Raw genomic sequence first — 16063 nt, forward strand, 5'->3', positions numbered from 1 at the left:
GCAACGCAGCATGCACAGAGAAATATCGCAGAAAATATAAATCAGACGCTTCTCTTAATCAGCAATAACTAGGAGGAAAAGGGCAACAGGAAGAGGTTGAGCTATAGAAAGGGCCCTATAGTGAAGCAACTAATGTGACCAATCAGAGGGTATGTAATACTGGAGGACGGAGCCTCTTTAAAACGCAGGAGGTACTTAAACAAATGTATCAAAGTAAATCACCAAAGAAGCGGGGGATGGAGGGAGGGGGAGGGAATGGGATGGGGGCTGGAAGAGGGCTAATTGGATGATGTGTGCTTGTTTATCCTCTCAAGTCTTATACTCCAATGTGATTGATATATGACTACAATGCACCAATTTAAAAAATAAATTAATAAAAAAATAAAAAATTAAAAAAAAATTAAAAAAAAAAAAAGAAATTTACTGTCTCAGTTCTAGAAGCCAGAAGTCAGAAATCAAGGTATGGGCAGGGCCAACCTTTCTTTGAATGTACTGCCAGACAATCTATCCAGTTTCTCTCTTAGCTTCCCGTGTTGCTGGCAATCCCTAGTGTCCCTTGAGTTGAACACACATTACTCGAATCTCTGCCTCTGTCTTCTCATGGCCTTCTCTCACCCCTCTCTGTCTCTTTTCTTCTTATAAAGACTATAAAAGATATCAGTCAGATTGGATTAAGGGTCCACCTACTCTCGTCTAACCTGAGTTTAGCCAATTTTATCTGTAAGGGTCCTACTTCCAAATAAGGTCACATTCATTCATAGGCACTGGGTACTGGGGTGCCAACAGATCCTTCTGAGCTGGCTGTGTGGGTGTGCTATACTACTACGCGTGCCACTGCTACGGAGGCTGAGACAGGATCTCAGGTCCAAGGCCAGCCTCGGCAATGTAGCAGACTCTCTCTCATCAACCTAGTAAGACTGTTTCAAACCAAAAAACTTACCTAATAAAAACTTTCTTGAAAAGCTAGATATGTGCTTTCTGCTTGCAGCTGGGCATGGTGGTGCACGCTTATAATCCCAGTACTTGGGAGGCTGAGATAGGAAGACCCCAGGTTCCAGCAAAGCTTCAGCAAGTAGTGAGACTCTCGTCAACCTAGTGAGACTGTCTCAAAATTAAATTAGGGGTGGAGGTGTAACTCAGAAGTAGAATGCCCCTGGATTCAATCCTCAGTACCACAAAACAAGAAAGAAGGAACAAAAAAAAAAAAAAAGGAGGGAAAGGAAGAAGAAAGAAAGGAAGGTAGGTAGTAGGTAGGTCTTGCTAGGTTGCTGAGTCTTTCTAAATTGCTAAGGCTAGCCTTGAACCTGTAATCCATCTCAGCCCCCAAATACTGGGATCATAGGAATGTGCCACCATGCCCTGCTTTAACAGTCTATTTTTTAACCCAGGAGATAAGAAACAATGACATTTATTTTATTCATCTTTAAACTATGCCTGGATGTTCTATGCTTTCTTCCGTTTTACACATTTCACATTATATGTATATGTATATGTATATGTATATGTATATGTATATGTATATATTAGAGACACAAAACCTCAGAAATGAATAGGTGAATAGATAACTATAAACAAAAGCATGCCAACTGAGCCGGGCATGGTGGTGCACACTTGTAATTCCAGCATTTGGGAGGCTGAGACAGGAGGATCACAATTTGAGGACAGCTTCAGCTATTTAGTGAGGCCCTTGCAACTCAGTGAGACCGTTTCAAAATAAAGAGTATGGCATTCGGGAGGCTGAGACTGGAGGATCGCGGTTCGTGGACAGCCTCAGCTACTACTTAGTGAGGCCCTCTGCAACTTAGTGAGATCCTGTTTCAAAATAAAGAATAAAAAATAGGGCAGGAGGTGTGGCTCAGAGGTAGAATGCCCCTGGGTTCCATCCCCAGACCCGCAAAAAAAATTTAAAAAAATAAAGAGTATGGGGCTGGGGGGTGTAGCTTGGAGTAGAATGTCCCTGGGTCCCATCCCTAGTACACACACCAAAAAAAAGCATGCAAATTAACAGTAGAACACTTAGAAACAAAAGAATGCCAAAACTTAAGCTTGTGGTGAAGACAGGCTGTGAGCAGGGCAATTTACAAGATGCAGCATCAGAGACCTGGGGCACTGCTGAAGCCGAAAGGGAGCAGGACTCTTGGCTCTTCCAAACCCAGAAAATGACCATTCAGTCTGGGGAGCCTGGAGAGACTCTAGACATGGGGAGCCATTATAGGAGTGTGGCGGGGAGACTGGGAATTTTACTACGGCAGGGTAGGCTCCTGGCTGGACCCACTTGGCTCCCAGGATGCAGTAAGCAGGCTGATACTTCAAAGGAAAGGAAAGTTGGGAAGTAGGAGGGGAAAAAAATTAGAAGATCCATGTAGGGTGGAAGGCCTTGGCAAACTATAGCACACAGGCCAAATTTAGCCACTGCCTATTTTTAAAACATCATTTTTGCTGGGACACAGCTACAGCCACTCATGAGGGCTGCTTTCCATCACAAGTGCAGAGCTGGGCAGTTGGAACCTAGACTGTGTGGCCGGCAAAGCCTGTAATATTTACTGTCTGGCCCATTATAGAAAGTTTGCCAATCCATAGCCTACAAGGTCCAATATCCAAATAATAGAAAGTTCCTAAAAGAGAGGACAGAGAGTAAAAAAATAATAATAGGAAATTAAGAAGACTTTCCAGGATTCAGGAAAGAGTATAGAATACTCAGCACAAGAAAAGAAAGGAGTCCCGTGCTTGGCACATTACTGAGTAATATCAGAACTGGCAATAAAGAAAAGACCCTACTAGCTTTGGGAGAAGAAAAAGAAAACTGAAAAATTAGAAAAAACTCCACACAGGCAACTCACAGACAGAGAAACAAGTAGAAAAGATACAAAGTTTAACTTCACCTGCAACCAAAGAAATAGTAATAAAAAACAAAATTTCACTTTACAGTCATTGGATTAGCAAATTTATAAGAGTAATTAGTATCAAGTACTAGCAAAGATCTTGTCCCTGCTAGTAGGAAAATCTAGCAGTTGAGTGAATTAATTGTCCCCAGGAATACTCAAAGAACTTGGATTCCAATACACACTTTGAGCAATGCTGACCCTACAATGACACCCCAGCAGCCTTATCTTACATAGATGGTTACACACCTGCAGATCCTAATCGACACTTTCTGGGACACTACATATCCTCAAGAAATGTCAATAAAAACCACTAAATGAAAAGCCAGGCGTGGTGGTGCACGCTTGTAATCCCAGCATTTGGGAGACTGAGACAGGAGGATCACAGTTCATGGACAGCCTCAGCTACTATTTAGTGAGGCCCTTTGCAATTCAATGAGACCCTGATTCAAAATAAAGAAATAGGGCTGGGGGTATAGCTCGGAGATAGAACGCCCCTGGTTTCCATTCCCAGTACTACCAAAACAAACAAACAAACAAACAAAATTACATGAAGCATGGACTGAGAGACCGAAAAAAACCTTCTAGGTTCTGTCTTTTTTTTTTTTTTTTTGGTGGTACTGGGGTTCCTTCTTCCTCTGGGCTACACTTCCAGACCTATTTTTATTTTTTTTATTTTTATTTATTTTTTTTTTTTTGCAGGTCTGGGAATGGAACGCAGAGGCATTTGACCTCCGAGCTACACCCCCTGCCCTATTTTTTATTCTTTATTTTGAAACCGGGTCTCACTGAGTTGCAGAGGGCCTCACTAAGTAGCTGAGGCTGTCCGCGAACCGCAATCCTCCAGGTCTCAGCCTCCTGAATGCTGGGATTACAAGCGTGTGCTACCATACCTGGCTAAACTGAACAATTTTGAAACATAAAACCAGGCAACTTTTGCATTGTTCTCCCTTACTCTTTTTTCCTCTCTCCCCAAATTAGTTATTTTTGGGGTGGGGGTGGTACTGGAGATTGAACCCAGAAGCATTCTACCTTCAAGCTACACTCCCAGCCCAATTTTATTTCCTATTTGGAAACAGTCTTGCTGGGTTGATGAGTCTCACTACTTGTTGAGGCTGTCCTTAAACCTGCGATCCTCCTATCTCAACCTCCCAAGTACTGGGGTTGTTTATGCACCACCATACCCGGCTAGGTATGAGTTTAAGTCATGGTGTAACCATGTCCACTGCCTGGTGTTGCCTGCCCCTTCCACTCCCATCCCTCATAGTTTTAAAGCACAGGCTCATATCACCTGGTACCGGTCAAGGATCCTGAAGTCCTGACAAGTAGTGCGGTAGGTGGCTTGCCCAGCTGGAAGTCTAGAAACTCCTTCTTTGGCTCCATAAATCCCATCGACTAACAGAAGAGCAGCATTAACAACCTGATCCAAGTCAAAAAGTGGTAAACCCCTATCCCTTTTTGCTTGTCGAACAATCAACTTCCGCTTCAGTCTCCGAGCTTCTGGTGTCATAGCGACTGCACTGGGACATGCTTCCAGCCTCTTAAGGAGTAGCTTTTCCTCGTAGATGCTCACAGGAGTATACCTGGGTCCTTTAGGTTTCAAGTCCTTCTCCAGGGGAGGCTTCCTCTTCTCTCGAGACCTGGTTTGCAAAGATGTGTTTGAATCTGTGTCTTCACTGTCAATGTCCATCCGGTCAGGTTTCTCCTCCTCGCTCTCTACCTCCTGCTTTATCTGTTCAGGTGCTCTGACCTTCTTTCTGCCCCCAAGCACTGGCCCAGAAGCTGCCGACCCACCGGGGGGAGGGACGTACTCCATCCCTGGATCTATGACGCCCTCACCTTCCAGCTCCTCATCATCTGCACAGAGCATAAACGGGGCATCAAGAGGTTGAAGGGAAAAAGGCAGAGCACGTGGCCCCAGGTGGAAACACCCACACCCAAGACAAAGACCCCAGCAAGGGAGATCTTACCGTGAAACAGGGCTTGTGGTGGCATCACATCTGGAATCAGATCAGCTTCGGAAAGCAAGCTAGGTGTAGCAGAATGTGAGGCCGGTGTTCCCGGGGCAGAGAAATCCAGAGAGGGAGAAGGAGATGGGCTAGTGAGGGGGGTGCGGTCAGAGGAGCTCAAGGATGAGAAGTCAATTACTTCTCCTTTTTCAAGGATCACATCAGGCCTGCGGCCTCGGCTTATGAATTTTACAGGGGTAGAGGAGGTGCTCCTGTCCAGAAAGCCTGCTGCTTCCTTCTGGGCTCTTCGGATGTCTTTTGCTTCCTGAGTTCGAGACCTTTTCTCCTTTAATTCCATGGCAGATTCCACAGGATTCCTGCTCGCCCGTTTCCTAAGACCTTCTACAGTAATGATGGGATCCAGCATTGGTTTTGAGGCTGCCAAAAAAGAATAAATATCTGACTTTTTTTTTTTTTTTTTTTTGGTGGTACTGGGGTTCCTGGAAGTCCTTCTACCTCCGGGCTACACTCCCAGACCTATTTTTACATTTTTATTTGGAAACAGGGTCTCCTAAGCCAGCGCGCGCGGCTGGCTTCGAACCTGCGCGATCCTCCTGTCTCTGCCTCCCAAGCGCAGGGATTACAAGCGTGCGCCACCACGCCCGGCTGGGCTAAATATCTGACTTTTAAAATAACTACTCCCCAGGCATGGTGGCACATGCCTGTAATTCCAGTACTTGGGAGGCTGAGACAGGAGGATTACAGGTTTGAAGCCAGCCTCTGCAACTTAGTGAGGATCTTAGCAATTTAGCAAGACACTGTTTTCAAGTAAAAGATAAAAGAAGTCTGGAAGTATAGTCTGGAGTTAAAATGGCCCTGGGTTCCATCCCTAGTACCACAAAAAAATAAAATTATCCAACTCTCATTTCTCTTACAAAGGTAAATATATTACAAAACAGATGTATTACTGTGAGCCTCGTGCCATGTTTGATATAGCAATGTGTTCCATAAATGCCCTAAAATACTAACATATCTGTTAAATTATAGTTTTTTATTTTTGTAGTGCTGGAGGTTGAACCCAGAGGCATTCTGCGTCTGAGCTATGCCTCCAACCCTATTTTATTGCAGACAGCCTCACTAAGTTGCTGAGGCTAACTTGGAACCTGTGATCTCCTGTCTCTGCCTCCCAAGTACTTGGATTACAAGCACATGCCACCACACCCAGGTAATAATGCAAATTTAAACAAATACTATCCTTCACCTACTGTAACTGGTAAACATTAAAAGTTTGATAACAGTCAGTAAGAGTATGGGGAAATGGGCATTTTCAGGACTTTTTAGTAGGGCATAATTTTATCATTTTTGGAGGGTAATTAATCAATGAAATTTTTTACTAAATGTGTTCTCTGATACAGCAATCATTTCCAAAAATGTATTCCAATTTAAACATGTACACAAATTTGAACAATTATAGCACTGTTTAAAATAACAAAAAAGCCAGGCGTGGTGGCGCACGCTTGTAATCCCAGCATTTGGGAGGCTGAAACCGGAGGATCGCGGTTCGCGCACAGCCTCAGCTACTTAGTGAGGTCCTCTGCAACTCAGTGAGACCCGGTTTCAAAATAAAGAATAAAAAATAGGGCAGGGGGTGTAGCTCGGAGGTCAAATGCCTCTGGGTTCCATCCCCAGACCTGCAAAAAAAAAAAAAAAACTTTAAAATAACAAAAAAGGACAGAAACATAGTATTTTTTTATAGCATATAGAACAATGTCATCAAAAACTGTCAAGTGGAGCAGCTCCAGAATTGGTGAGCTGTGAGCTGTGCCCAGGAAAGCTGGGCAGTCTCCTGGGCTCATACTTGCTTGGCTCTTGTCTCACTAGTAACTATTTTGCTGTTCTCACAATCGTACCTTTTACTTTCAAAGTGGAGGCAGACAACTTTTCTCCTTCTGGTTTCATTGTTGGGGGCCTGTTATGAACAAGTTTCCACCATCCTGGCTCACCGAACTCCTGAGCACCTGAACGGAAATACATAGGACTTCCCACGCTGAGGCAACCTGCTACTGTGCTCCACCATGTAGACGTCTTTTTCCTAAAGAGTCCAAGAATTTAAAAACTATTGGCATTTCAATTTGGTTATGTGCAAAGAATACACTCTGTGTATACTCTCTCTGACTCCTGGGCTGAGATGGAACCCTCTAATGTTAAAGACACAAAACCTAAAGGTCAATAGAGAGGCTCTAGAGTTTGTCTGGCTCCAAATTCAGCTCTATCACCTTTCAGCTACCTTCATCTGCAAAATCAGGATAAAAGAACGTACCTCACAAGCGACTATGAGGATTAAGTAAAATAATTCAAACAAAGCACACAAACACGTCTCATCACAACCAACATGATTACAGATGTAGTAGTTCTACAGGCTAATTTTAATTAAGTTGCTTCTACATGTGAATTCAGCACAGTTCTCAAGAAAGAAGAGCAAATGAGAAGGACTGGATGTTTCGTGATACAAGCTAATCACTAGCCCTGAGGAGCTCTTTCTTTCCAGAAGACAGATGCTCCCCTCAGTCTGGGCAGGTTTGCCTTAAAGCCCTCGAGAGGTAATAAAACAACGTGGCAGGCTCCACAGAGAAAACACATACAATAAAATAAAAAAATGGCTGGGCATGGTGACATACGCTGGTAATACCAGCATCTGGGAGGCTGAGACAGGAGGATTGTGGTTCGTGGACAGCCTCAGCAACTTAGTGAGGCCCTTTGCAACTCAGTGAGACCCTGTTTCAAAATAAAGAATAAAAAATAGGGCTGGGGTGTCACTCGGGGGTAGAATGCCCCTGGATTCCATCCCCAGTACCGTAAAAAAAAAAAAAGTGCAGAAAAGGTCAACCACTCAGGTTCCTATTAAAAAATATTTTTCACCCCTTTGGTACTGGGGATTGAACCCAGAAACATTCTACCTCAGAGCCATATCTCAAGCTCTATTTGTTTTGCTTGGTTTTAAAACAGGGTCTCACTAAGTTGCTAAATGTCTTAAGTTGCTGAGGCTGTCCTGGAACCTGTGATTCCCCTGTCTCAGCCTCTCAAGTACTGGGATTACAGGCGTTTGTCACCAGGCCTGGCTGAAAATTCTTTTAAAGGCAACTACTTTATTTTCACCTTACAAACAAAAATCAATTTTTGTTGAAAATCCTAAAACTAAAATAAACAAGCAAAAACTTTAATAGGCTGTAAGGGTTGATTATTCCCCAAAGTCCCGTAAGTAAAGGGTGTGGGTATTGGAAGGCTGTGTAGACCTACAGGAGGCCCACCTTAGGAGAGGTGCTTAGATCATGGTGGGTGGAGCTGCAAGAGTGTGTTGTATGCACCTGCCCACCTCTCCCTGTTACTGTCTCTCTCTCCCTGGCTAGAGTTGACTGGTTGCTCTAATATCTAATACTCCAGGGGAGAAGCTGGCCAACCAAGTTCACTATCTGTACTGCACTTTTTTAGTTACAACCCCCCCCACGAATGCTGCCCCTACTAGAAGCCCACACCAAGGAGCTGCCCAATCTTGAACCTGAACCTATAAAACCATGAGCCCAAACAAACCTCTCTTTGCATCAAAAGCAGCCCATGTCAGGCATTCCATTACAGTGAGGGAAAACTAATACATTAGGTATAATCACTGTCTGAGATGGGGAGAGTGACAACCTAGTTTCCAACCTTAGTCTTTGGGTCACAGAGCACCTCTCCCATACTCTTATCTTTTTTTAACCTTTCCAAGGCCCTGCCTCTCACCCAAAGGATAAGGAAAATACCACTTAACTTGCTTTCTCACCCCACCCATGACTTGAAGATCACTCTGCCAAGGAAGGAAGGTTTTTCTATTTTCTAATTTGGGCACTATGGTTCTAAGAAATAACAAAAAAAAAAAAAAAAAAGGAAGAAGAAAGAAGGAAGAAGAGAAATACCATGTCTCCAAAAAGTTGAAATAAAATTCCTCAGACTTTGCCTATACCAGCAATTCTCAAAGTGAAGTCCAGGAACCCCTGGAACTCAAGCCTATCAAGGGTGTATGAGACAAAAATTATTTTCACAAAAAAATTATAAGATATTGTTTGCCCTTTGCACTTCAAGTTAGTAAGTGTAACACAGAGTTTTCCAGCAACATGACATGTGATATTCACCACATGGAATGTGGAAGCCGGTAAGAATCTGTCTTCTCCCTTTTTGACCCCAGGGAGCATCAACTTCTGGTTCCCAGGCTGAATTGGCTGTGAGCCAAGCCCAGGTGGCTGAGGCCTACCTGCCAGGCCTTGTCCAAGATAGACAGCTGAGTCCTTACGACAACTACCCAGTGATTTTCCTGCCTGCCTATGAGAATCCCCCAGCATGGATTCCTCTGCATGAAAGAGTATACCACCCAGCCTAAAACAGTGAGTTGACTCAGTTTCTGCCCTGAATCATTACACTGATAAAACCTCCTAGAGCTCAGTTGGGATTTAACATCCGAAGATGACAGGCCTCCCAGCTAGGCATCCTCATCTCCAAGGTAATTCCTGACTCAGATGCACATCTAGCAGGACTTCAAGAAGAGACCAAGTTCTAGCTGGTGACTGATGTTGATTTTCAAGACTGAGCATAGCAAGGCTGCTAACATCCTGAAGATAGCTCATAAAATCAGCATGTGTGTGTGTTTCTTTCCCTACAATTACCATCACCAAAAAGAGAGAACTGTGCACTAACAAGTTGCAGTCTATGGTCCTCCATGTGGAATCTGCCAGGACAAGCTGGAAGCCACTTGGAAATTCTACTCTCAGCCTCTCCCTGGCATAGTGGGGTGGGGGAGGATGGGGAGAAGCTGGCCAACCAAGTTCACTATCCAATCTGTACTGTACTTTTTTAGTTCCCTAGTTTTTTAGGTAAGCTTTAGTCCCTGAAAGGAAGAGATGATGATGTCTAGGTATAACCTAGCCTCTGTGGGGAACCCAGCTCCAAAAGGCAAATGATTTTTATTAAATATCATGGGCTAGGTGCTTTTACACATCTTATTTTAATTAGAGAAATCAGTAGAAAAAAACAATCTTGGGGACTTTCATCTGATTTGCCTGGCCCTCATATCCCATTCTTGTAAAGTAAGAAATCTCATCCACTTTGGGTCTCTGATGAAACACTGTTTTTTACCCTTCCTCCTTCTCTACTTTCCCTCCAAAAGTTAAAACATTATATTAATAAATGTTATTACTTTTGAATGATGCATCACCAAGCCAGCATGGTGATGCATGCTTATAATCCCAGTACTTGGGAGGTTGAGACAGAAGTCTAAGTTGCATAGGTCAGCAAATAATGAGATTCTCATTAACCTAGCAGGACCCTGTTTCAAAATAAAAATAAAATATGGCTGTAGTTGTAGCTCAGAGGTGGAATGGCCCTCATCTCAATCCCTAATACCACAAGAAATAATTTTTTTTATTTATAGTCTCCCAAGTACTGGAATTATAAGCAGGCATTGTCATACCCAGCCATAAGATAAAAATAAAATATAAACAAAAGGACTGGTGTGTATCTTAGAAGTAGACTGCTCCTGGTTTCAATCCCTAGTACCAAAAATAATTATAAATATTTTTAAATTTTTCTATTTAAAAATTTTTATATCAATAGCTACAACCAACATAAACAATAGTATTTGGGATCCTTAATGTTTAAGTGTAAAGGGGTCTTAAAATCAAGTCTTAAGAGTCACTCACTCTTCTACATATGCCTTTTTACAAAGAATGACACCTGAGAGTGGATGGCTTGAGCCCCCAGACTCCCAAGACTTCACTTTGCCCAGAAGATAACTGGAGATTGGAAAGGTTGAAGTTACTAAGTAAGGTTAGAAAAAGAAGTGATTTTGTTTTGTGTGTGTGTGTGTGTGTGTGTGTGTGTGTGTGTGTGTGTGTAGTGCTGGGGATTAAGCCCGGGGGTATTCTACATCCGAGCTACACCCCAGCCCAATTTTTTATTCTTTATTTTGAAACAGGGTCTCACTAAGTTGCGAAGGTCCTAAGTTGCTAAGGTGGCCATGAACCTGGATCTTCCTGTCTCAGCCTCCCAAGTACTAGGATTACAAGTGTGTGCCACTACACCTGGCAAGAAGCGATATTTTTTACCTTTTCAAAAAGAATGACAAAAGTCAGGTGTAGTAGCACATGCTGATAATCCCAGCTACCTAGTGAGGCCCTTTGCAACTCAGTGAGACCCTGTTTCAAAATAAAGAATAAAAAGCCGGGTGTGGTGGCACATGCTTGTAATCCCAGCGCTTGGGAGGCTGAAACAGGATGATCTCACAGGTTTGAAGCCAGCCTCAGCTACTTAGTGAGGCTCTAAGCAACTCAGTGAGACCCTGTTTCCAAATAAAATAGAAAATAGGCCCTGGAGTATAGTCCGGATGTAGAAAAGACCCTGGGTTCCACCCCCAGTACAAGGAAGGAAGGAAGGAAGGAAATAGCGCTGGGGTATAGGTCAAAGGTAGAATGTTCCAGGTTCGTGCCGGGCGTGGTGGCGCATGCTTGTAATCCCCGCACTTGGGAGGCTGAGACAGGAGGACCGCACGGGTTCAAAGCCAGCCTCAGCTACTTAGTGAGGCTTTCAGCAACTTAGTGAGACCCTGTTTCCAAATAAAATATAAAAAAGGTCTGGGATTATAGCCTGGAGGTAGAAAGCCTCTGGGTTCCATCCCCAGTACCACCAAAAAAAAAAAAAAAAAAAAGAATGCCCCAGGTTCCATCCACAAAAAAAAAAAAAAAAAAAAAAAAGGCTGACGCCGGGTGTGGTAGCACACGCTTGTAATCCCGCGCTTGGGAGGCTGAGACAGGAGGCTCGCAGTTCGCAGACAGCCTCAGCTACTTAGGCCCTCTGCAACTCAGGGAGACCCGGTTTCAAAATAAAGAATAAAAAATAGGGCAGAAGCTATAGCTCGGAGGTAAATGCCCCTGGCCCCTGGGTTCCATTCCCAGACCCACAAAAAAAAAAAAAAAAAAAGAGAGAGAGAATAAAGAAAGATTGCCAAAGACAGAAGCAATCCAGTGTCCAACTAAGGATGGACAAATAAAGAAAATGTTGCGTGTACAAACACACACATAATATCCTAAAAAGGAAATCTTGTCACAGACTCTAACACAAAGAAATCTTGAGGACATTAAGCCAAATTAAATGTCAGTTACAAATACACAAATACTCTATGAGTCTATATATATGAGGTACCTAGAGCAGTCAAATTCATAGATACACAAAATAGAATGTGATTATCAGGGAAAGGAGAAAAGGAGAACAAAGAATTGTTTAATGAAGCTGGGCGTGGTAGTGCACGCTTGTAATCCCCGCGCTTGGGAGGCTGAGATAGGATCGTGCAGGTTCAAAGACAGCCTTAGCTGGCTTAAGAGACCCTGTTTCCAAATAAAATATAAAATAGGTCTGAGAGTATAGCCAGGAGGTAGAAACCCCTGGGTTCCATCCTTAGTACCACAAAAAAAAAAAAAAAAAAAAGTTTAATGGAGATAGTACTTCAAATTTGCAAGGTGAAAGAATTCTGAAGATCTGTAGAACAACAATATGAATATTCTTAACAGTACTTAACTGTCATACTTAAAAATGGCTAAAATGGAAGCCAGGCGTGGTGGCGCATGCTTGTGATCCAGGAGGCTGAGACTGGAGGATCGCAGTTCACGGACAGCCTCAGCTACTTAGTGAGGCCCTCTGCAACTCAGTGAGACCTGGTTTCAAAATAAAGAATAAAAAATAGGGCAGGGGCTGTAGCTTGGAGGTCAAATACCCCTGGGTTTCATCCCAGACCCGGAAAAAAAAAAAAAAAAAATAGGCTAAAATGGGAAAGACTTGTGCAGTGACACACACCTGCAATCCAAGCTAGTTGAAGGCTGAGGCAAGAGGATCACAAGTTCAAGGCCAATCGGGGCAACTTAGCAAGACCCTGTCTCAAAATAAAAATAAAAGGGGTAGGGATATAGCCCGGTGGTAGAGTGCCAATGGATGGCTCAATATCCAGAAACAAACAAACAAACATAAAAACCAAAACAAACTGTGAAGCCAGGCATGGTGGCACATGCCTATAATTGCAGTACTTGGAAGGCTAAAATAGGAGAACTGCAGATTTGAAGACAGACTCAGCAACTTTAGCAACTTAACAAGACCCTGTTTCAAAATAAAAGAAATAGCCAGGCATGGTGGTGCATGCCTATAGATTTGAGGCCAGCCTCAGCTACTTAGTGATATATTCCACAACTTAGTGAGACACTTTCAAAAGTAAATAATAAAAAATAGGGCTGGGGGTGTAGCCCAGAGGTAGGAGCACCCTGGGTCCAATACCCAGGACCAAAATAAAAGAAATAAAATAGAGGCGGGGTATAACTCATAGAAAGAATGTCCCTGGATTCAACTTCCAGTACTAAAAAAAAGGCTAAGAGGTAAATTTTGTTGTTTCTATCACAATAAATAAATGATTGACAAAGACTCAAAAGATTTTAAAAATCAATGTGTTGTTGATGAAATGTAAACTGGCATATACTTTATGGAGATCACTTTTCTCTAATCTCAGGACTCTTCTAATATCAAAGATATAGAGGATAGCTGGTCATGGTGGCACATATCTGTAATCCCAGTACTTGGGAGGCTGAGACAGGAAGTTTGCAGGTTTCTGGCCAGCCTCAGCAACGTTAATAGGTCTTCCACCACTTAGTGAGACACTGTTTCAAAATAATTAAAATAGGGCTGGGGGTGTAGCAACAGAGGTAGAATGCCCTGGGTTCAATCCCTAGTACTGCCCAAAAAAAAAGAAGAAAAAAAAAAAAAGATATCAAGGATATCTTTACAGGCCTGGCTTAAATGGAAGTAAGCTAGAAATATTAATAAATATTCATTAAGTGTTATGGATTGAAATATCCCTCCTGCAACCCAAAAGATGCTGAAGTCCTAACTAGGAACTGTGAATGAGACCTTATTTGGTATCTTTGGTGAAGGATCAAGTTAAGACGAGGTCATTAGGTTGGATGCTAATGCTATATGACTGATGACTTCATTAAAGGGAAACATGAGCACATAGACAGATGAATACACAGGAAAGAAGGTGTGAAGACAGAGAGCCGTCTAGAAGCCAAGCAAAGCCTGAGACTTACAGAAGCTGGGAGAGGCATGATAGACTGACCCTTAGAGCCTTCAAAACAGCCAACCCTGACACCCTGACTTCAGACTTCTGGCCTCCACAACTATCACTACCATCCATCTTCAGACTCATTTTACTGTACAAAACAAATATTTTTTTCTTTCTTGGTACTGGGGAAGGAACTCAGTGACATTCTACTTCCGAAGTACACCCCAGGCATTATTTTTATTCTTTGTTGTTGTTGGGGTTTTTTTTTTTTTTTTTTTTTTTTGGTGTGGTACTGGAGATGGACCCAAGGACATTCTACCTCTGAGCTACATACCCAGCCCTATTTTTTATTCTTTATTTTGAAAAAGGGTCTCACTGAGTTGCAAAGGGTCTCACTAAGTAGCTAAGGCTGCCCACAAACTGCAATCCTCCTGTCTCAGCCTCCCAAATGCTGGGATTACAAGTGTGCGCCACCACACCCGGTTTATTCTTTATTTTGAAACAAGGTCTCACTGAGTTGCAAAGGACCTCACAAAATTGCCAAGGCTGGCAGTAAACCTGCAATCCTCTTGTCTCCGCCTCCCAAGTACTGGGATTACAAACATGGGCCACCACACCCAGCATACAAAACCAATCCTACAGCCAAGCAAACAATTCCCAGTTCTGGCCTTCCTTCCCAGCCTGACAAATACCACTCTGCTTGCTGCACCCATAATTTCCTCTGCCCCGAGCACCTCAGTACATACAGTATTTTTGTGACTGGCTTATTTCACTTATCATAATGTCCTCAAGGTTTATCTGTGTTTAGCCTGTGCTATAATTACCGTGTTTTTTTAAGACTTAATATTTTGTTGTACAGAAAGACTACATTTTCCTTATCCATTCGTCTATTGGTGGTTTTTGTGTTGCTTCCACATTTTAGCAATTTTGAATAATATTGCTATAAACATGCGTGTACAAATATCTCTTTGAGGCCCTATTTCAATTCCTTTGAGTATATACTGAGAAGTGAACTGCCAGATAATATAATTCTCTAATTTCTTAAGGAACTGCCATACTGTTTTTCAAAATGGTTATGCTATTTTACATTCCTCTCAACAGTGCATAAGGGTTTTAGTTTTTCCACATCCTTACCAACAGTTGTTATTTTCTATTTTGTATGGTGTGTGTGTATGTGTGTGTGTGTGTGTGTGTGTGTTACTAAGGGTTGAATCCAGGGGATACTGCTAAGCTACACTACCAGCCTGACTTTATTTTAATTTTGAAACAGGGTCTCAAAGTCGATGAAAGTCTCAGTACTTCTTGAGCCTGTACTTGAACCTGCGATCCTCCTATCTCAATCTCCCAAGTATTGGGATTACAGGCATGTGCCATCACACCCAGCTGTCTAGTTTTTGAAAGTTACCTTTGCAGGGTGTGATGTAATATCACACTGCAGTTCTGATTTGCACTTCCCTAAATATTAGTGACTTTTAGCATCTTCTCATGTATTTATTAGCCATTTCTGTATTTTCTTTGGAGAAATGTCTATTCCTGTACCATTTTAACAAGATTGGGGGGGGGGAACAATGGCTGCTACCTCTTTACACCCATAATCAGAAGCAGTGATTAGGGCTGGGCATGGTGGTGCACACTTGTAATCCCAGTATTTGGGAGGCTGAGACAGGAGTATCACAGATTCTCAGCCAGCCTCAACCACTTAGGCCCTCCGCAACTTAGTGAGACCCTATTTCAAAATAAAGAATAAAAAATAGGACTGGAAATACCCTCAGTTCAACCTTCAGTAACACACACACACACACACACACACACACACACACACACACACACACAGCAGTGGCCAGAACATAAATCCCAAAAGTTAAGAGGTTCATTTTGGCCTCCCTGGATTCCGCAGTGTGTAATACAAGCTGCTCTAAGAACACAGCCACACAGCTCATGTTATAAAGCTGAAGTAGAAATGGGATAGCTGCTATTGTGCTAGAAACTGAATTAACCACAATTTATTATCCAAGCCTTCCCCTAGAAGTTGGAAACCTTCATTAGATTCCTTAGTTCCAAAACAGTTACCTCAGATAGAATCAACCAGCCAAGCCTGGTGGTGCACG

At 42.7% G+C, this 16063-nt stretch overlaps 1 protein-coding gene and 1 pseudogene across 4 annotated transcripts in view; one reads left to right on the forward strand and one right to left on the reverse strand.

Moving 5' to 3' along the window:
- The window catches only part of KAT14 (lysine acetyltransferase 14), a gene marked incomplete at both ends in the record, with an annotated part of 58480 nt that overhangs the window by 17790 nt on the left and 24627 nt on the right, over nucleotides 1-16063 (reverse strand). For all 3 annotated transcript variants that reach the window (XM_080716565.1, XM_080716564.1, XM_080716563.1), the window contains 3 exons: nucleotides 4174-4739; nucleotides 4853-5269; nucleotides 6742-6923. In XM_080716565.1, coding sequence (XP_080572691.1) covers nucleotides 4174-4739; nucleotides 4853-5269; nucleotides 6742-6923 — 1165 coding nt within the window. The remainder of the gene's footprint in view (nucleotides 1-4173; nucleotides 4740-4852; nucleotides 5270-6741; nucleotides 6924-16063) is intronic.
- On the forward strand, nucleotides 8161-9555 carry LOC308277473 (PDZ domain-containing protein 11-like; annotated as a pseudogene). Its single transcript has 2 exons — nucleotides 8161-8181; nucleotides 9051-9555. The product of its transcript is annotated as a PDZ domain-containing protein 11-like (transcript).

Source organism: Muscardinus avellanarius (assembly GCF_963383645.1).
Source record: "Muscardinus avellanarius genome assembly, chromosome: 19".
Classification (NCBI taxonomy): domain Eukaryota; kingdom Metazoa; phylum Chordata; class Mammalia; order Rodentia; family Gliridae; genus Muscardinus; species Muscardinus avellanarius.